This window comes from Aphelocoma coerulescens, chromosome 5, assembly GCF_041296385.1.
Source record: "Aphelocoma coerulescens isolate FSJ_1873_10779 chromosome 5, UR_Acoe_1.0, whole genome shotgun sequence".
Lineage (NCBI taxonomy): Eukaryota > Metazoa > Chordata > Aves > Passeriformes > Corvidae > Aphelocoma > Aphelocoma coerulescens.
Genome location: NC_091019.1, coordinates 12,898,083 through 12,916,069, shown reverse-complemented (window position 1 = coordinate 12,916,069; position 17,987 = coordinate 12,898,083). Strand labels below are relative to the sequence as shown.

The window sequence follows — 17,987 nt, the reverse complement described above, 5'->3', positions numbered from 1 at the left end:
AAAGAGAAAAAAATCCCAGTAAAGATGAGCCAAATGAATGCAATAAATGTACTAATGTTTCACTTCTGGCATTTTGACTCAATAAAACAGGAGGGCAATAAAGATAGATCCTCTGATCCCTGGATTGTGCTGCATCCAGCTGTGAGCACAGCAGCTGCAGGGCACAGAGCAGGGGACAGAGCTCTGGCTAAAGTCACCCTGTGTTAGGTGGCCTCGGATACACGTTAGAGTCTTAAAAGGAGAAAAAAAATGAAGCTGTGACTTCTTTTATGCCAGTCACTGATCTGGGAGAGGATAAAACTGCACATTTCTGAGGTGCTCAGCTGGGGGTACAAAGGGTAAAATACTGGTGGGATTGAAAGAGGAAGTGGACTTGTAGTGATTCACTGAATTCATGCCCTGACGCGGGTTTTGTTGCAATTAGGGGTGTGTGAGCCTCGCTGTTCCCAGCTGCCTTTGAACTTCCCCAACAGTGGTATTTATATGGTGTTCCCTCTCCAAAAATGCCCATTCAGCAAGATCCAGCTAGCCTTAATAATATTTTAAGGTAGATTTTCAGAACTATCTGTAGTGTATTTAAGGAGTGTCCACATAACTCTTTGGAGAGTTAGGATCTCTCATTAAAATACATCTAAGTGAATATTATTTTTGTCAAATGACACACTAATTCTATGGGGAGCTCATAAAACAGCACAACAGAGAAAAATACCCTTTTAAAGGTTACATAATCTTTGTAGTGCAAGTTTAGTTAGCTTCTAGGCCTTCTCCCCCCTTTCTTGGGGTGGAAGATTGAAGATTTAATTTTTATTAAAAATAAAGCTTCAGCCTGTGACATTTTTAATGTTGTCTGAAGTGGCATATAAATTTTCATTTTTCAGTGTCTTCTATGATGATGTTTCAAACTTTAAATTGATTATTCGAAGGGTTCAGGGCACATTTGGCTGCAGTGTTGTATCCAGTGGCTGTCAGTGAATTTGTGTGATAAAATCTGAGGCTGCAAATGGGAGATGAACTGTAAGTCAGTAAGTCAGGAATGTCCCACTGAGCCGTCCTATTTTTGCCAGAAGCATTTTCATATCTAGTAAAGGGGATGGACTGAAAGGCATTGTGGTGGAGAAAGCTTCTGGTAGCCGTCTGCCTTAGCTGCTTATGCAGCTGTTTTTCTCTGGAGCCTTTCCAGGGGAACAGTCGCTGCTGTTCCAGAAAATGTGTTGTTTCATGACATTTTGTGCCTGTCTCATGTTGCAGCACATTAAGCCCTATCACTAATAAACACTTGTCCAAATCCATGTAGGATGTGACCCTCTGGAATCAGCCAAATTAGTCCTTGGTGCGCCCTTGTCACTTTGGGTGTTGCACAAAGGCCAGGGCCGGTGTGAAAATTGTCTTCTCTCGTAGTCCCAGATCTGCTAACTGTGGAAATGAAGGTGCCTGAGGCCCAGAGTAAGTGATGGAAGAGGGTTTGCCATGGGAAAGCAAAGCCTTGTCCCTCTGCATCCTGCAGGCAGAGCCTCCTGTCAATGGGTAGGGGGGCCGACAGCTGCTGAGGACAGTGCAGCCTCGGGGGTCAGGGGCCTTGGAGAAATGTGGGGAAAGCCACCCCTTGGTGCTCCTTTCTGGGAGTGTGATCCATGCCTGTAGGTTGGCTTCCAGTTGGTGGTTTGGCTGAAAATTGGGTATGAGCTAAAGGCAGTTAAATAAGCTGGGTAAAGGGTTTTTGCTGGCTTTTTTACCACTCTGTGTGTGCATTTTCACTGAGGAGTAGCAGTGGTGCTTCTCACCTGGCATGCCATAGGACAACAAAGGGGATGTGTGTGTCTATCCAGCTATTGTTGAGCTCGAGGCTAAAAATAATATCCTATTTTGCACCTCCAAAACAACTGAAGGGCAGAAATGAGGAAATCTTGGATTCCTGGAGTGATTGAAGCTTCTGTCTTCATCCCAAGAAAATCCAGGGAGTGGATCATTATTTAACACCCTCTTATTTTCCAGGATTAATTTAATGTTTGGGTACCTTGGGCAGGAGAGGAGTGAGGGATTTAGACTGGGATGACAACAGTGGGATAATGCACTGGGCTACAACAGGATTTGTCTGTTCTTAACGATGCTGTTTGTTGCATCCCCCCAGCCCCATGCTACTACCAACTGGTAGATTCCTTGAGCATGTAAATGCTGACAGCTAATTTTTTTTTGCTTTTTTCAAGGTCAGTGAGTAGATTCTGCCGTGCAGTTATAGTGGATGAGATTTTTGTGACTAGGTTGTTGTGGAGTGTTATTTTGAGGTGTGGTTTTTTTTTTTTTTTGTAGTTGTTGTTGTGGGGTTTGTTTGTTTGTTTGGGGTTTTTTTTTTTTGGTTTGTTGGTTTGGGGTTTGTTGGGGTTTTTCTGTGAAACACAGTGGTGTTTTTTTTGCCCTTTCACTCCTTTCTTCCAAGCCCTCCATTGTTTCTGCAAGCTTACTTTACTGTGTGAGAACCAACAGAGGCATTCTGCAAATTCTCAGCTGTTAAACTGCATATGGTTTTTCCAGAATGGGATGCAGGTGCCTGGATTCACAGGCTGCCAGTTTAATAGTGGGGGAAAGGAGGGATTGCAAGAGGCCTCTACATTGTATCCCTTGCCCTTTCCTCACCTCCTATTTTGAGTCATATATTTGTACATTACATACAGGAGATCATCTCAAAATCCTGTGCCTGGTGCAGAAGCCATTGTGCTGTTGGAGAGGTAACTTGTGCTGCCATTTAGCTCAGCACTAGGAATATTTCCTGGAGATTTTCAAGGCACTGCCATTCCTAAACATACTCATAGACAGAAAGTAGCATCTCTTAGAGTCAGACTAACCCTTGAGTGGAATCAAGCTTATGGGACTTACCAAATGCTGCGTGTGTTTATGTTAGTACAAGTGAAAATTTCTGATACATAATTTAACTGTAGCAGGAAGAAGTCCATGAAGTTCTGCTCTATTTCAGTCTGAAGATAAATAATTCATTGTGTACTGTGCTTGGTTATAGCGTGGGACAAGATTCATACAGAAACAATTATCTTTTAGGGCATAGTAAAATACTTTTTAACAGTATAATAGAAACATAGTATGTACTCAGCAACTTGAATAAACAACTTTAATAAAATATGCAGGGGTTTATTAGTGTTTTATTGTGAAGTGCAACAATGTCCATGCTTTACTTACTAAGTATGAATTTAAGCTGAAATAGTAATAAATTAGTCACTAGGCAACTGTTATTGGCCTGGAAATTTGCATTAGTCTCGTTCAATGGGAATTTTTGAACCCATATTCTGTCTGTAATTTTGCCTTAACGTAGGTGCTGTTCTTGGGGAATATGTTAAATTCAATGAAGCTTCTCATTTGACAGAAAATATTCACGTACATCTGCAGACAGAAGATCAGCCATTTTTACTGAGGTTTTCACCAAGAAAATTGTCTTCTCTCAAGATTATTATCTTGCACTAACATGGTGTACTCAGAGTAGTAAAACAATATGTAACATCCAACATGATACTGATTCTTCAGGCAGGTCGCAGAAGTCTGGTCATGATCTTACTCTTTCATAAGCTGCCCTGTAAAACTATACAAGACTCTTCATTTCCAGCTTGAGCAAGAAACATGCAAAAGCTCTTTGTCTGTTCTGTTCAGCAACTGTTACTTGGAATAATTTGTAGGAGATGCTTTGAAAAGTCAAGTTGCCCTTTAGCTTTGTAGGGGATGATCTGGCACTGTTAAAAGGCAGTTGATGTGTGAATGGTGATGTGGATGTCAAGAAGCTGTTGGCATTTGTTCATTCAGGATTGATTGTTTTGAGATTCCCTTATGTGATGCCAGCTGTCATGATCTGTGTTAAATTGCAAGAAATTAGTTTCAAAAGCAGGCCTTGATGAGCCAGGAGACTGGGATAACAGGAGAGGAAAATAAGATGCCATTCAAAGTTTGTTCTAGACCGGCTGCAGGAAGGTTTCTTCTGGGACTTTGTTGGCAAGCAGACCGCTGGGGAGTGGCAAGGGCCCTTCCCTTACTTAGTAAAGATAGGAACACAAATATAGTAAGAATTACTTTTGCAAGGGTTTTGTGCTGGTTTTGACCCCACAAGTTTCAAAATTAGATGAAAAAGTGCCAAGAGTAAGTCCTACACCAGCAGTTAGTGTCCTCAATAAATCAAAGAACAAATAGCTCTGTGATGTAGATAAATATGTTTCTGGAGGTAACCATGGATGGATGGCAAACATACAACCATTTTTCCTGGTGTCTCCAGGCAATTACGAAGTTACTTTGTCAGTGGTGACAGGAGGAGGGGAGAGGGCAGAATCCTCCTTAAAATTCTAACATACTGTGTTGCAAAGCACCAGGAGGAGGGAAGGGTTTTCTGTGTGGGTTTTGTTACTTGGCAGGATCCACTATGACTAAGTCTCCAAAGACTGCAGTTTCTTTTTATTTTTAATTTTCTTTAAAGTTGCATTTATTTATATATAATACAGTTTGTAAGTGAAAAAACCAACCTCACCTTATCAGACCATGTAGGGGCTTTATTTGTAACATGTTTTCAACTGCCTGCTCAACATGACTGGAAAACCCCATAGCTGTGAAGGCTCAATGGAGTCATTCACTTACCAGAGCTCAGAGTCCCCATGTTAAATCACAAGAAGCATGAGCAAAAGAGTCTGACCCAGATCCACCAGTGATCCTTTTCAGCTGGGCTACAACTGCACTCTATGGTCTTCCTTTATATTGTTACATCTGTTGTTTTTTTGTTTTTTTTCTTTAATATTCATCATGCAGTGTGGCGTGTTCTTCTGAAATTGTGAATTAAATACACATTTTTTTACACATTCTTTTAAGAGGAACAAAGCCAAGTGGCTAATGCAACACCCTAACTTTAATATCTCTGGTTAACAAAACACTTGCCTAAAGCGAAGCCAAAGCACCTCACAGGAGTTCTTCTTTCAGTGGGAATTTATTCACATTATTTATTAAATTTAAAAAAGACATTTTTGCACTTTTATGATTTGGACTGGACAAAAGTCAGCACCAGATACTTTTTGCTTAAGTTGTTAAATCTGAAAACAAATGATGGCCAAACCAAAATAAATAATGACTCTATTTTCTGAAATTGCAATGTAATGGGAACCAGACTGGAATCCAGCGAGCTGCAGATAGAGGCCGTGCTTGCTTTGAAGCTGCAGTCACTGTCTGGCTCTGTGTGAGGGATGCACAGGAGCATGTCTGGCCTCTGACATCATGGGCTTGGATTTGCAGCATGGCCCAGCTCGGCTGTGCTGGAGCTCTCCCATCCTCCCAGACCCACCTCAGATCTCCCTGCTCCAGCCACTGCAGAGCTGGAACTCATGGCATGGATTTTGTGAAACCTGTGGGGGTTTGGAGGAGTGGAGGGAGTTTGTAGGAGGTAGGGAACAACAGCATTGTCCAGCTATAAGACTGTTTCTAATCAGTTTTTAGTAATCAGTCAAGGAAATGTAAGCATGAGATATGCTTGGGGTTTAATTAGTTTGCATTCTGGAAGTCCTTTGTCTGTTAGTCCGTGAAAAATTACTGCTGTCAACTAAAATTTGGGCAGGAATCCTCTGTAATCATTTTGGAAGTGGTTTTTCCGAGGATGCTCAAAAGCATAAGCTCCTAAAATGTGATTGTCCTAAGAGTGAGGATGTTTATCACTGGGTGAAATGGAATAGGGCAGGATGAGTGCCCTGCCAAAGCCAGGACAAGTCTGCTGAGTTCCCTTGGCACGTCCTGCTTTACATCAGTAAGTGAACCAGGCTGTTACATCCACCCTTGCTTGAAAGAGAGTAGCTAATCCTGTAAGGCTACTGGCTTATTGTAGGTTTGTCTAACAAATCTAGTAAATGTACACCCATTTCCTCTTTAAAATAAAAAAAGCCTACACTGAGACCGCTTACTTCCTTTCCCCTCCCTTTTACACAGCTGTAGTGCTGTTTACTGCAAGCACTTGAGAAATGCTAAACGGGGTTAGATGTGCGAGCAGATGCTCAGAAGTGTTTGGCTTTTTGCTGTTTCTTCTGTTACTTCTCTTCCCCAGAATCTTTTGTGTCTGCATTAAGCACAGTTTATCCCCTTTTTAAAATAGGCTGAACACCACATGCAAAAAAAATTTTCATTTTCATTGATTTAAATAAATGACTTGTATGCGCTCTCAGTAGTGCAAGTCCAGTTGAATTTCAAGTCATACCACTAGAGTAAGTTGGAAACTCTGTGGAAGTAATACAAAACCCTGTGTCACACTCCTCCTTTTCTCTGCCAGTGTTTAATTATTGGAGGGGGCCCATGTGGCTTGCGGACTGCCATAGAACTTGCCTTCCTGGGAGCCAAAGTTGTTGTTGTGGAGAAGCGGGACACTTTCTCAAGGAACAATGTGCTGCACCTCTGGCCGTTTACCATCCACGACCTCCGGGGACTGGGAGCAAAGAAATTCTATGGAAAATTCTGTGCAGGATCTATTGATCACATCAGTAAGTATCTGAGGGCATGGGCACTGTTTGGAGAAGAGGTTACCAGGATCAGAACGTTAAGGGAGACTCTCTTGGTTTGGCAGAAAATTCGTCTGCCTTAAACATGTGCAAGTGCATGTGTGCACACAGAGAGGAAAAAATGGTCTCATTTAAGCAAAGAAGCAAAGTGACAATAGAACAAGTCTTATGGAGCAGATATTTATTAGTCTGGCTGGACTTGTTAAACAATAAGTTTTGATTATGAAGTATGAACAATACCGATACTCATTCCAGTACATTTAAGGTAGATAAAACCCTGATCTAATGAGAAAATACACAAAAGTGGGCTATTTTCCAAGGAAATGTACTGTAAAATTTTGTATTCTAAAATACACTGGCTAGCAGATCCTTTAAATATCATTAAGAAGCTAACCTCTACAAAAGTATTCTAAGAAACTCAACTGAAATGAGTTTTGCTCACAAGATGGTGCTGCAAGAGGAAAAGGAGGCGGAAGAGAACAACATCCTGTGGTGGTTGCAAAGTTTGCTTTCATTACAATATGGGAAATAGAAATGCTATATGCTGGTGTTAACAATGAATTTCAGTTCTCCAGCAGGCTGGTGGCAGCTGTGATTGCTCACTTATCAAACATATCATTGTCACTTGCTATCCACAGGTATTCGACAGCTTCAGCTCATCCTCTTCAAAGTTGCACTTATCCTGGGAGTCGAAATCCACGTGAACCTGGAATTCGTGAAAGTCCTGGAGCCTCCTGAAGATCAAGAAAACCAAAGTATTATTTATCATAATATAGTTCTGTTCACAGCAACTTCTTTTTGTGTCAGGTGTTATGTGAAGTCATCCAAGGCAGTTGAACTCTGTTTAAAAAGAGTTTTTTGCCCTTGTTACTCAGCCAGCCCTGCTCTCTGCAGTTAGAGGCATGATAAGTATCAGTGTGACAGAACACTGATAAATCTTAAAATACGACCCAGGCTGAGAAGCTGAGGTTTTGCACTATGCTTTCTGGCATGTGTTTGAGGCTTTGTGGGGAGTCTGGTGTGGCTTCTTGGGATCTTCTTGCAAAAACAGGTTTTGATTGATAATATAAATATTGAGGATGGATTAAGCACCCAGGGCCTTGTTTTGCTTTCACATTTGGTGTAACTCCCACTGGCACACAGAGTCTTATCAGCATTCTTATGCAAGATTTTTAAACAATAGAAGAAGATTTCTCGTTTTCTGTATTTTTTTTTTAATATTAGTATTTAGGATGTAGCATCACTAAAATATTTTGAAGTTTTACTTTAATTAAAATACTATGGTATCTCTTCAAAGGGTCGTATAATGACAGTAGAACAAGTATATTGGTTTAAGTAGTTAAAGTATATATAATTTTAAAATATGGACAGTACAAACACTTTCACATAATCAGCTTTGTAAAAAGATTCAATTTAGCTTTGTGACTATGCTTCCATTAAATTTCTATTTAAAAGACAATTAAAAGCATTGATGATGGAATGCTATTTTTCTTCTTTTAAGAGCCAGCTCTTCCTTGCTGTAACCACATGTATGTACTGTCCTGGTAAGGTGGCTGTGGGGTTATTTCTGTGAGAATGAAGCGCTTGAGCATCTTCTTGTGGTGTGGGTCTGAGAGGGAGTTACTGTGTGAGGCGATCCAGAGGATGAGAAATGCACCCTTTATCTTAGTGCCCTTTCCTCAGATTCTGCAATCACTTCTCCATTGTAATACTGAAGAATGAATAAATATTACTTGTGTTTTCAGAGACAGGTTGGAGGGCTGAATTTCTCCCCATGGATCACCCTTTGTCAGAGTATGAATTTGATGTTATCATTGGTGCAGATGGCCGCAGGAACACATTAGAAGGTGGGTGAATATGTGTTTTTAGACTTATGAGTGGTCTTTACAGTATCTTGAAAGATCTGAAATTCAGAGAACACAAAGCAGCAGGTCACCTTTCAATCCACTGAAGTCTGTGTGAAAGCTGTTATTTTTTGTGGTACCTTTTGGTTTTGTTGTTAAGTTGTAGCTCAAAATAAAAGACATTTAATGTCATTACTACTTCTGAGCTCTGTGTGTCTGCACTGCCTACAGAATGCATCATGGTGCCATTGAGCTTGCTTCAGGGTTAAGTAATTACATGATGATTTAACTTGAAGGAGGCTGACAAGATAGGTGTCAGGAATTGCATAGCCTTTGCTGTTGTGCTGTGAATTTGCCCTGTGTGCTTGAACTAATGACCAAAAGGTGGCTGCCAGGTATTTAATGAAGGCAGCATAGGCATTGCTTCTTTGTAAATGAGAATGAGCTTCAGAAGTAATTCCTTTAAAAACAATAACAAAAGATAATAAATAGCTCTAAGGTGTGTGGGAGGAGAAGGGGGTAAATGCTTCCTGAGCTTGAGTCACTGCTGAGAATTCAGACCATCTGAGCTGTGGTTCTTAGAGAGACACTGGCTAAGCTGCTCCTGCATCACACCAACAAACCCGTTACTTAATGATGTATTTCCCTTTTAACTCTAATTATATCCATGTTAGTTTCTGTTCACTAAGTACACTTCCTCCTTTTTTTTATTAGCTTTGTAGTTTGTCTGCTGATTCTTTTATCTGCCAACCACAATGCACTTACAGTTAATTCCTTACAATGCTGTACTGGAAATTTCCCTACATTGTTGTCCAGCTGTCCCCCATAAAAGACTGTTTAAATAGTCAGGTACCAGCAAAACCTAATTATTCTTACTTCACCTGCAGACTCTATCGAGAGGTTAATGTTTACCATCATACCAGGTTCTAGGGGAGTATTTGGTGCACTGAAGATATGTACAGAAGCTGGTGTTGTCATATCAAATCTCTGCCAGTGAAATAAAGAGAGCATATCAAGAAGCACAGAGACAAAAATTCATAACCAATTTATTTCTTGTTATAAGATACACATATTCTCTGAAGTCATCTGCAATGGGCTAAAAATACTCTAAGGATCCTCTGTCCTACTTCATAATTTAATTACGGATGAGGGGAACATACAGATGGAAAAACTTCAGTGTGTGATTGCAAGATTGTGGCTTAGTGGGCTTTTTTCTGTGAAAAGTGGAAGCAAAGATAGAGCAAGGAGCTTCTCAGTCAGTCTCACCTTGGGAATACAACAGTTAAGCCACCAAATATTTTTCAACCCTGAATATCTTTGAAAAATCTGGTTAGCTGGTAGTGTGTGCACCTAAGCACTCCTGCAGAGGTTTCTATTTTTCACATCATTCTCTGCTGCTTTTGACTGCTGATCTCTTGTGTCTTTTTTCATGAGCTGTTTACTGCCTATATAACAAATATCTAATTTGCCATTTAGCATGTTAAAAATGTCTCCCTCCACTGAATTTGACCTGTTCTATTTCCAGACATGTCCAAAAAAATTTCCATGTTTTTCTTTAGTCATAATTTTTCCTTAACTTCTTCCCTTAGTTCCCCACCCAACCATTTTTTTTTGATGAGACTTTATCTTGAATGCAGCACAGCTCCAGTTTTGCAGCTGAAAATGGGCAGAAAAGACTCCTTACATTCAAGGGAATTTTGAAGTAATGGTAGAAGCTACTGATGGTGTGTTGTTTGGTGAAATGTAGGAAAGCTGCCTTGAGCTGACCCTCCCTGGAAGTCCAGTCTGAAGTTTCAGTGGTTTTCATTCTTTTCTTTGCTCACCAGGCTTCAGGAGGAAGGAATTTCGTGGAAAGCTGGCTATAGCAATCACTGCCAATTTTATAAACAGAAATACAACTGCAGAAGCCAAGGTAGAAGAAATTAGTGGGGTTGCTTTCATCTTCAATCAGAAGTTCTTCCAGGACCTCAAAGAGGAAACGGGTGGGTGCATCCTCATTTTTTCCACTACCAAATACAAGAGGCAGCAGAGGAGCTCTTTATGTGCCAGGCCACCCGCTTGTTACTGGTACAAGTAACATCAGTTTTGAATAATCTGTATAAAAAATTTCCAAGTGATAAAATGTTGTTGATGTCAGAAGCTTGCAGATAGAGGTGTCCATTTATGGTACAGTGGAATATTTTTTTAGCTTGGGTGTTGCCACATCATGGCTTGTTTTAATGTTTAAATTTTTCTCAACTGCAAAAATGTCTGCTATGTTGAACAAATTTGGAAGAGCGTTTTAAGGGCCCAGAGATTTTCCCTTAAGATGTGATTTGTTTTGTTTCTATCTGTTCACATGCTGAACAGCTTAAACCCTTTGAAAAAGTCTGTGCCCTTCTGGGAGGAGTTTATTCTTGCTTTTTGATGTGTGGAGCTGATAAACTGAGAAGAACTAGAATCTGCCACAAATACTAAAAATACAAACTGTGAAGTACATCTTAATGGAAGGGCTTTTCGGAACAGTTGCGTTCACTGTCAGTACAATCAATTCTATTCTTGATTTACAGCTGATTCTTTTAAAATTACTGCTACAATTGAAACCAAACCCCCTGGTTAGACCCAATTCCAGAGCCCTAGCAACCCGAAAAACACTTTGTTCCCTTGGCATCCAGTTCTACCTCAGAAACTGTTAATGCTGAGTTATCTGGCTGGTCCCTGGAAGAATGCTGAATAACTTTAAACTGTGCTGAGAAGAGCTCTTGTTGGGTGAGACCAATCTCCTCTCTTGTTTTGTTCCATAGCATTTTGCCCACTAATCCTTCCTCCCAGCTGGGAAAGTGAGTGCATCCCAAGAAGGAAAGGCACCTGTCGGGATCAATCACATGTTGTTAGTAAATGACCCAGACACAGCACTGCACTTGGTAACAAATGTATATCTCTTTTCAGGGATTGACCTGGAGAATATTGTTTACTATAAAGACAGCACTCATTATTTTGTGATGACAGCAAAAAAGCAGAGTCTTCTGGACAAAGGAGTGATTATTAACGTATGTAAAAATGCTGGTTAAACCCTATTTTATTTACTTGGTGCAGAATAAGTGTGAACATCTGCATAAACGTTGTTGCATGGTAAAGAGGGTGTTTACAGACTTAATCACTTCATTCAAGCTCAGGTCATTTGGATCTTACTTTGATATTTTTAGAATTTGCTTTTCCCTTCAGTCAGCTCAAAGTTTCTATAGAGAACAATAGAAAAAATTGAAAACAATACTTCCTAAATTTATCAGTTCTGAAACTGGCTGAAATGGGATCTTGACTCACCTTGGAAATACACAGTGGGATCATGACACCAGTAAGTAAAAACCTCAATTATTTAAGGGTGAACTTAGCACAGCTATGCCCAGTTTTATGAGGAAAAAAATAAGGAAGCATAAAAACCTACCCTAGGCTAAATTGCAAATTCTCTAAAGTGGGTGAAACATGATAGAAGAAGGCTATAAACTTGATGGCCTGAACTTTCAGGGGTACTTGGGATTTTGAGGTATTTTTCTCTTTTTTTTTCTTTTTTCTTCTGTAAAATGTAGGGGTTTCTTTTCTTTTGTTTCTAGAAAGTGTTATGGCACCACTTAAATTTCCCTTCCTGGAAACCCTAGAGAGGTCAATTTTTCTTGCAAAGTAAGACAGTGCCAAAACAGCCAAGTTTAATTTCCTGAAGGAAGTACTTGTGGGGAACTTTCAGAAGGCCTCTTGGCTTTCTGATGGGACCTCTTAGCTCAGTGCTGTGATTCCCTGCCCTTTTGGAGGCCAGGGGCTCCCAGGGCAGAGCTGCTGTCCATGACCAGCCAGGGCAAGAGAGGAAGGGTGGAATCCCTTGGGGGGAGTGGGTGGTGGGCCTTGGGGTTGTGGGGCTGGTGTTTGTAGGTGGGGGCAGTCCTAGGGGATGTGTGGGGTTTGAAGCAGAGGATCAGCAGCTGTAGCTCATCAGAGCTGTTTTCCTGACCTACTCAGGTCTGAGTGGAAAAAAAAAAACCACCCCAGTCTGTCTGGAACAACTGGGCTAATAGCGGTTCTGTGGTATCATCTGTGATTAGGGGTCTCATCCACGATTAGGCTGGAAATAGAACCTGCCTTATTAATAACCACTGGCTTTAAGTAGGATGACCTGTAAAGGCAGGGTCCTTCACCACTCTGGCCAAAAAAAACCCCAACCCAAAAGGGAACAACAGAAAAGCTGCTGCGATCCAAATTTGTATGTGGTGGTGTTACTGAGATGTCGAGTCAAGGCTTGAGGCTGAGCCCCACGTTACAGCATCAGTAACCACGTCTGTCGCTTCAGGCATGGGGTGTACACGTGCAGAAAAGTGTTGCAGTGATGTTGGTAACATTTTTTGATGTGAGGGAAGTAATATCCTGAAAGTAACACATAATGAAGGAACTGGGAGAAGCTATAATCTTCTGTTGCAAAGAAAGCTGCTTGGTCAGTGTTGGCAAGGACAGTTCCTGCTTGGGGTGGTACCTGTGTTTGTGCATTGGCTTTTTGGAGGAGATGACAAGTGTTGCTTGTTTCTTGTTGCTGTATGGCTCCCAGTCGTGCTGTGAGACTCAGTGTTCCAATTCAGAGAGGATATTGGAGTCTCTCATCCCACATCCTTTTCTCCTTGCAGGACTCCATTGATACTGAGATGCTGCTCTGTGGGGAAAACGTGAACCAGAGCAATTTGCTGTCCTACGCCAGAGAAGCTGCTGACTTTGCAACCAACTACCAGCTGCCTTCCTTGGATTTTGCAATTAATCACTATGGCCAACCAGATGTAGCAATGTTTGATTTTACTTCCATGTATGCATCTGAAAACGCTGCACTGGTGAGAGAGAGGCACAGACATCAGCTCCTGGTGGCTCTCGTTGGAGATAGTTTGCTTGAGGTATATTTTGGAATGCCTTCCAAGTAGTATTTTTAATTTTTTAATTTTATTTCCTTTATCCAACCGTTCAATCCACCCTCCAATATAAAATGTCCTCTTTTATATCTCCTGAAACAGTGGTACCTTCTTTGGAATAGACTTTTTTTTTCTTTTATTCCTTTTTCTTTTTTTTATGCCATAGTTTGTCATAGCTAATGCTTGGCTGGCAGCCTCTGGCTGATATCCCATTTTGCTTTATGCAAGTTGTGTTTCTGTCTGAAAACTGTGAGCTCTGTGTCCTCAGCTTGGGTGCATGGCATAATTTTCCTGAATGCCATCATAGACAAAAAACTTGATCCAAATTATTATTGCAGTCTCTTTGCCCTAGTATGTTCCCTTTTTTTCTTTCTGGAGTGAAAATTGTATTCTGCAACTTTTTTTTTTTTTCATCTCATGCTGGCAGCTTGAGGCATTTCCAAAGCAAGTTTAGATGAGAAGGGCATCTTTTTTTTTCCCCTTTTTTTCCTTGAATAAATCTTGAGGCTTTTTTTTTTTATTTTCTCAGCCTTTACCTTTTGAGGCTAAGAAATTTGTTTTTAAATATAGAAGTTAAAAAAAAGAAAAAACTGAAAGAAGTAATCTTTTTTCCTTACCTAAGACTTAGAGGAGAGACACATTTAAAACCTGCAAGTGTTGCCTGTGTTGCATTTTGACTCTTTCTGGGCTATTTTTCCAAGACAATATGAAGTTCTAGACTCCAAATTCGCATTGCAAATTACTTTTGTAATAAGAAATTAAGAAATACAAGGAGTTAAAGTGTAAATGCTTCTTACAGCCCTTCTGGCCAATGGGTACTGGCTGTGCAAGAGGCTTCTTGGCTGCCTTTGATACTGCGTGGATGGTGCGGAGCTGGGCTCAGGGGAAGCCCCCGTTAGAGATCCTGGCTGAACGGTGAGTGCTGCTTTGGTCTCCAGCATTTCCAGTGTTTCAGAGAGCCACAGCAGTGGTAGAAGGCAGTGGATTTCAGAATGCTATCAGGAGAAATGTTACTAGGGTTTAGATCACTGATTTGTATCACTTAATTAAATGTGATCCTTAAGGAAATAAACCAAAGAGACCTTGTATCAGAAAACAAACCTCCAACCATCTCAACTCCTGGTTTTTTATCATAAAAATAAAAAAAAAATCCTGAAAGGACTCTAAATAAATTCTTCAACACTAACAGCTTAGTGTTAAAGCTAAATCACAGCTTCTCTGTGATTTTAACTCTGCAGTTTGGCTTAGTGGTGCTCTCTTTAGGCTGATAAAATGTGGCAAAGGAGAATTGTTATAATGCTGCACCAGAAGCTTTTTTTGACTGGGGCAAAAAATCTGTTGTTAAGTACAGCAGCAGTCCTGGTGTCACCATGTTCTGATGGTTGAAGTTGCTGACTCTGGTCCTGCTGGCAGCCACCCTGCTCTGCTACAGCTGCCCAGGCTGTTTTGGGGCAGATATGTAATAGGAATAGTCGTGGTTGTGGTAATGCAAGCAGGAGCTTTACTAACTACAGCACTTTGAGAAGTTTTAAGATAGAAGCCTGTGGGATGACTCAAACACGGCCTAGTCCCAAATGGAAAATTGAACAGCATAGTAAAAAAAGCTGTGGTGGTTATAGGAATTGCAAGATGACAGGATTTAGTGCTGTTATGTGGTAAAGAAGTTACTCCTTGAGTGGATGTTAAAGCAAAACCAGATGACTGGATGATGTAACCTCCTTTATTTTTTTTCTTCCTTCTTTTTCTTGCTCACTTCCTGCCTCAGGAAAATAGGGGCATAAGCTCTAAGTGTCTGTCTTGCTGTCCTTTTTCTGTCTGGCATCCTTCTGTTGAGTGGGGATAAGAAATGGGATGGATGCATTATGCATTTAGTCTGTAACACTTTTTCCTGGCAGAACCAAAATAAGGTTCAGGCAGCTGCAAAAAAACCCCAACCTCTTTATATAATAAATATTTATTTTAATACATAATTCTTGCATCTTTTCCCTCTATAAGAGAGAGCATTTATCGACTCTTGCCTCAGACAACCCCTGAAAATATTAATAAGAACTTTGACCAGTACACCATTGACCCGGGAACAAGATACCCGAACTTGAACTCGAGCTGTGTTCGACCTCACCAGGTCAGTACTTAAAAGGCTTGCTTGTGAAATCAGTTGTTTTTTTTGTCTAGGATAAATAGAGCTGTGAGGAGTGTGTAAACAAAATCTTCAGGAGACTCCTTAATTTAGAACCAGCTGGTGATAAAGTTAACCTGGAAACAAAACTGGCTTTTTTGTCTGACATTATGCTGGTAATTGCTTGTCCTTGTAGGTGAGACAGTTATATGTTACCAATGAGCTACAGCAGTGTCCTCTTGCAAGAGTGAGCTCCATTAGAAGATCAGTGAATCTCACAAGACAAGGTAAGTGGCATCTCCTATTTGCTGTGGAGACATTTGTGGCCTTCTGGGCATGGAAAAACTGACTGAAATGTTTGCTCTCCTGTTTCTGCAGAGTCAGATATTCGGCCTAACAAGCTTTTGACGTGGTGCCAGAAGCAGACAGAGGGATACCGAAATGTTAATGTCACTGACCTGACCACCTCCTGGAAAAGTGGCCTCGCTCTGTGTGCAATCATCCATCGCTTCAGGCCTGACCTCATGTAAGTGACATCTGTGGAGCTTGTTGGGTGAGACATTTACCAAAGTGTAGTGTAAGACCAGCCAGAACAACCCTGACACTCTGCAATCCCCTTCTATGGCTGCCTTCTGCAAGGAGGTGCACACCACGGCTGGGTTTGAGGGGTGGAGAGGGTGGGGTTGGTTTTGCTTTGTTTCTTCTTTATGTCCTTGCATACCATTTAAAATGAAATATAAATGCTTTCAAGGAGCTAGGAGGGCTTTGAACCCTATGACTGATCATGTTTGTGGGAGTCATGTGTCTATTTCAAATGAAATTTGCAGTGCCAGGGGAATGTGTAGAGCTGTGTTCATGGATCCCTGGACACAGGTTTTCAGTGTTCTTTTGAAACCATAGCCATAAGGCACAGTCATGTGTTACAGAAATATTGGGTGAACCTGGAGTGAGCCATCCTCCATGTGTTGAACTGGTTGCTGTGACAGTCAAGTAGGGAAATGCTGGACAACTGCCTCTCTCCAACTTCCTGAATGGTGGTTGTGGCCAGGTTGGGGTTGGTCTCTTCTCCCAGCCAACAACTGACAGAACAAGAGGACACAGTCTTAAGCTGTGCCAAGGGAAATTTAGGTTAGATGTCAGAAAAAAATTCTTCACTGAAAAAGTATTGCGTGCTGGAATCGTCTGCCCAGGGAGGTGGTGGAGTCTCCGTGCCTGGACGTGTTTAAAATAAGACTGGATGTGTCACTCGGTGCCGTGGTTTAGTTGATGAGGAGGTGTTAGGTCATAGGTTGGACTAGATGATCTTGAAGGTCTTTTCCAACCTAGTTCATTCTGTGAATCTGTGATTCTGTGTGACCATGGAGGTGGAGGTTTTGCACAGCTCTCTGTCCAGGAGAGCGCAGAGCCCTTTCACGTGGGCACAATGAGGGCTGGCCCTTGAAAATTAACTGCCCTAGGGACTGAGTGTAAGCCAGCATTCCCCTTTTTGCAGTGCTTCTGGGGCCCTAGAGCTGCATGACCAAACTTCATGCATCTGAATATTTTGTAATGTCCCTTAGATACAAGGGGGTCAGTGTGTAACAGTGTCGGGAAATGGCAATTGCCAGCACTGCTGGGTGCAGTCAGTGGGGTGACTCTCCCTCCTCACCTGTCTCCAAAATGCAGTGGATGCATTCTCTTGTCTTCCTACAGAGCTTTAGGAGTCACACATGGATTACTGTCAACCTCCCTTTATTGTGGATAAACGAAAGGAATGACTGAGCTCTTTTATGAGGTGTGATAAATTGGAAAAAATAGAAGCGGTACCTAGGGTGCTTGTTTGTACAGTTTTGCCAGAGGAAGAACTGAGATTTTAAGAGTAGGATATTTTTTTTTTGCCTTGGGTTAGTTTAAAACAATTAGAATTATGGGTGTTTTTGGGGGAAAGGGTGTAGAAAGCAGAGTAATCTTTGCTGCCTGTGGAAAACATGTTCTCTACACTGCTCTCTACAAAGTTGATAAATTTATCTTCCTGAGCTAACAGACCTCCTGCTGTTTAATTAACATTGTGTTTGGGTTTTGTTGGCTTTTTGTATCCAGTGAGCCTGCTGAAGGACTTGGCCAGATGAAAGCCAGGCAGGCAAGAGAGGTGGCTGCCAGGGACAGCCCCCAGCTCCAGAAATGGGCAGTGGGTGGGTGAGAGAAGAAATTCTTTGGAGAATCAAAAACTCACATTCCGTTGTGAGGAGAAAGAAACTACCCTGCCTGGAGCTTTGTAATTTATTCACATGTTTATTTTAATCATGAATTTTGGAAGCTGTTCAAAAGATCAGAGTCTTAGAATAGGTCCCATAGAAAAAGGGATTAGAGAGTGGATAACAGAGTTCCAGATGTGTGATGTACTTATTTAGTGCACTGCTAAATTCGGTTATGACCTGGACAGGAGGTCCCTGCTCAAACTGTGTGTGTAACACCTTAAAAAAGGAAAGGTAGTGCCTGTGCATGTGTGTGCACACGCACATATAACATGCTGCTTCCATAGAGTGCTATCCTAAGTTTAGTCCTCCTGGCTTTGATGATTTATAGAACTAATTGAACCTAAGTAGTCTGTTCCTAA

General features: G+C 41.3%; 1 protein-coding gene across 4 annotated transcripts in view; it reads left to right on the top strand.

The window, feature by feature from the left end:
* Positions 1 to 17,987, top strand: part of MICAL2 (microtubule associated monooxygenase, calponin and LIM domain containing 2) — a 118,644-nt gene that overhangs the window by 34,156 nt on the left and 66,501 nt on the right. For all 4 annotated transcript variants that reach the window (XM_069016601.1, XM_069016600.1, XM_069016602.1 and 1 more), the window contains exons 3-12: positions 6,287 to 6,494; positions 7,151 to 7,267; positions 8,258 to 8,359; positions 10,183 to 10,338; positions 11,285 to 11,385; positions 13,003 to 13,260; positions 14,075 to 14,190; positions 15,271 to 15,397; positions 15,588 to 15,678; positions 15,770 to 15,917. In XM_069016601.1, the coding sequence (XP_068872702.1) occupies positions 6,287 to 6,494; positions 7,151 to 7,267; positions 8,258 to 8,359; positions 10,183 to 10,338; positions 11,285 to 11,385; positions 13,003 to 13,260; positions 14,075 to 14,190; positions 15,271 to 15,397; positions 15,588 to 15,678; positions 15,770 to 15,917 (1,424 nt within the window). The remainder of the gene's footprint in view (positions 1 to 6,286; positions 6,495 to 7,150; positions 7,268 to 8,257; positions 8,360 to 10,182; positions 10,339 to 11,284; positions 11,386 to 13,002; positions 13,261 to 14,074; positions 14,191 to 15,270; positions 15,398 to 15,587; positions 15,679 to 15,769; positions 15,918 to 17,987) is intronic.